This window comes from Sardina pilchardus, chromosome 19 (assembly GCF_963854185.1).
Source record: "Sardina pilchardus chromosome 19, fSarPil1.1, whole genome shotgun sequence".
NCBI classification, from domain to species: domain Eukaryota; kingdom Metazoa; phylum Chordata; class Actinopteri; order Clupeiformes; family Clupeidae; genus Sardina; species Sardina pilchardus.
Window position 1 is genome coordinate 3,438,434 of NC_085012.1, and position 2,500 is coordinate 3,440,933.

The 2,500-nt window shown below is 44.7% G+C and overlaps 1 protein-coding gene across 2 annotated transcripts in view; it reads left to right on the plus strand.

The window, feature by feature from the left end:
• Positions 1 to 2,500, plus strand: part of enosf1 (enolase superfamily member 1) — an 18,982-nt gene that overhangs the window by 5,785 nt on the left and 10,697 nt on the right. For both annotated transcript variants that reach the window (XM_062521051.1, XM_062521050.1), the window contains 2 exons: positions 1,174 to 1,212; positions 1,337 to 1,419. In XM_062521051.1, coding sequence (XP_062377035.1) covers positions 1,174 to 1,212; positions 1,337 to 1,419 — 122 coding nt within the window. The remainder of the gene's footprint in view (positions 1 to 1,173; positions 1,213 to 1,336; positions 1,420 to 2,500) is intronic.

Sequence of the window (2,500 nt, forward strand, 5' to 3'; positions counted from 1 at the left end):
ACAAAGGCATACTGTACATCTCCGTCCGTGGTACAGATTGGAGTTTTACACACATTCAGTATTGGCGAGAACATTCTAGTTGAGACGGAGATGCATTCAATAACGGCACTTTACAGGTTGTAACGTACAAACAGTTTACATGTGGTAATAGGCTGCACACGTTAATAGCCTATATGTAGCATACATATTACATTCTATCGAGAGTACTTGGTTACATTCAACAGTGTAAACTTAGACATTCATAGAGTACAGGTAGGCTACATAGGGAGTATATTTGTTACATATTCAGAATTATAAGTATTTCATTGCATTTGGCTGCATAGTCTTGGTTTCTTTAGTCAAGTAGTAAAAGGCATGTCCTTATTTTAAGGCACTTCAGTCGTTTTACGGTGTTTACTTTCACACGTGTTTGTTGTGTTGTGTTGTGTGTTGTATGGTTTGTGTGTAGTGTGGTGTTTGTTGTGTTGTGTTTGGTCGTGTTTGTTGTGTTGTGTTTGTTGTGTTGTGTTTGTGACGATCCTGAGCACTGCTGCTGCTCCTGTGAGCGCTCATAGGCGTGGCTTCGGCGCTGTTGAAGGCCGCACCTGATTTGCTGCCTCTTAAAAAGCCGGACTTCGAAAAGATGGCGCGCGGGGCTACTAACGGCTGGTGGCTCCCTACGTCTGCCGTCTTTGCCTTTGTTCTTCATTATGAGTTTATCCTGTGTTTGATTTCTTTTCTTGCACTCATGTTGCGTTTCATTAACATTGCATGCCGACACTGCTTAACACTACTGATTTACTGACTAACCCATTGTATATAGTTTTCCTTCTCTTTAAGTAAATTCTTTAAATATTATTTTGGCAACTCCGTGTCCGTGTCCTCCTTAGTTTGTTACGTTCTGAGCTAAACGTAACATGTGCCAGGTGAAATGTTTACATTGACGTTTGTGTTTGTGCTTGTCTGAACTTTGACTCGATCTGATGGGGATTTAGCAGCTCTAAGCGCTTTACTAGGTGTGTGTGTGTGTGTGTGTGTGTGTGTGTGTGTGTGTGTGTGTGTGTGTGTGTGTGTGTGTGTGTGTGTGTGTGTGTGTGTGTGTGTGTGTGTGTGTGTGGCAGCTCTAAGCACTTTACAGGGTTGTTTTGAATTGTTTTGCTTTGTAAGTAAAATGGCCGCTTGTCTCCTTCCCAGGCATACTTCACAAGGGCCAGGAGAGTAAACAACAAAGAGGTGTGTAAAAACACACACACACACACACACACACACACACACACACACACACACACCAACAGCTCACACAGGTACAAACACACACATCCCCTGATGTTGTAACACTACTGTTGTTGTTGTTCAGAGGAGCTCATGCTGAAAGAGGGTTATCCAGCTTACACCACCTCCTGTGCCTGGCTGGGATACCCTGACCAGCAGCTCACGCAGGTACACACACACACACACACACTCACACACACACACACACACACACACACCAGCAACTCACGCAGGTACACACACACACACACACACACACACACATACACACACACACACACACACACCAGCAGCTCACGCAGGTACACACACACACACACACACACACACACACACACACACACACACACACCAGCAGCTCACGCAGGTACACACACACACACACACACACACACACACACACACACACACACACCAGCAGCTCACGCAGGTACACAGACACACACACACACACACACACACACACACACACACACACCAGCAGCTCACGCAGGTACACACACACACACACACACACACACACACACCAGCAGCTCACGCAGGTACACACACACACACACACACACACACCAGCAGCTCACGCAGGTACACACACACACACACACACACACACACACACACACCAGCAGCTCACGCAGGTACACACACACATACACACACACACACACACACCAGCAGCTCACGCAGGTACACACACACACACACACCAGCAGCTCACGCAGGTACACACACACACACACACACACACACACACACACACACACACACACACACACACACACCAGCAGCTCACGCAGGTACACACAAACACACACACACACACACACACCAGCAGCTAACGCAGGTACACACCAGGCTTGTGCACAATTCCGAATTTTAGAATTTGCCTCCATTCAATTCATGAGTTGGAATTTGAATTGAATTGGCCCCACCCCACAGGAAGTTGAATTTGAATTGGAATTGGAATGACAGGAAGTGGAATTCAATTCATGGCAATTCAAAACAAATTCACATGTCACATAACAGGAAGAATGTGTTGAATCTCACATACATTCAGTTCAGGGAAAATTACATTGGAAATGTAATTGATTACTGTTTTCAATTATAAATTGTGTGTTTGTTGAGATCATATCTGACATTTTGTGAAACTTAATTGTTAAACACGGCAAAAAAGGGTGTCTTAAAACAAGATAAAAACACTAAATCTGAGGTAAAAGGTACTCAAAACAAGTGATATTTTCTGTCCATG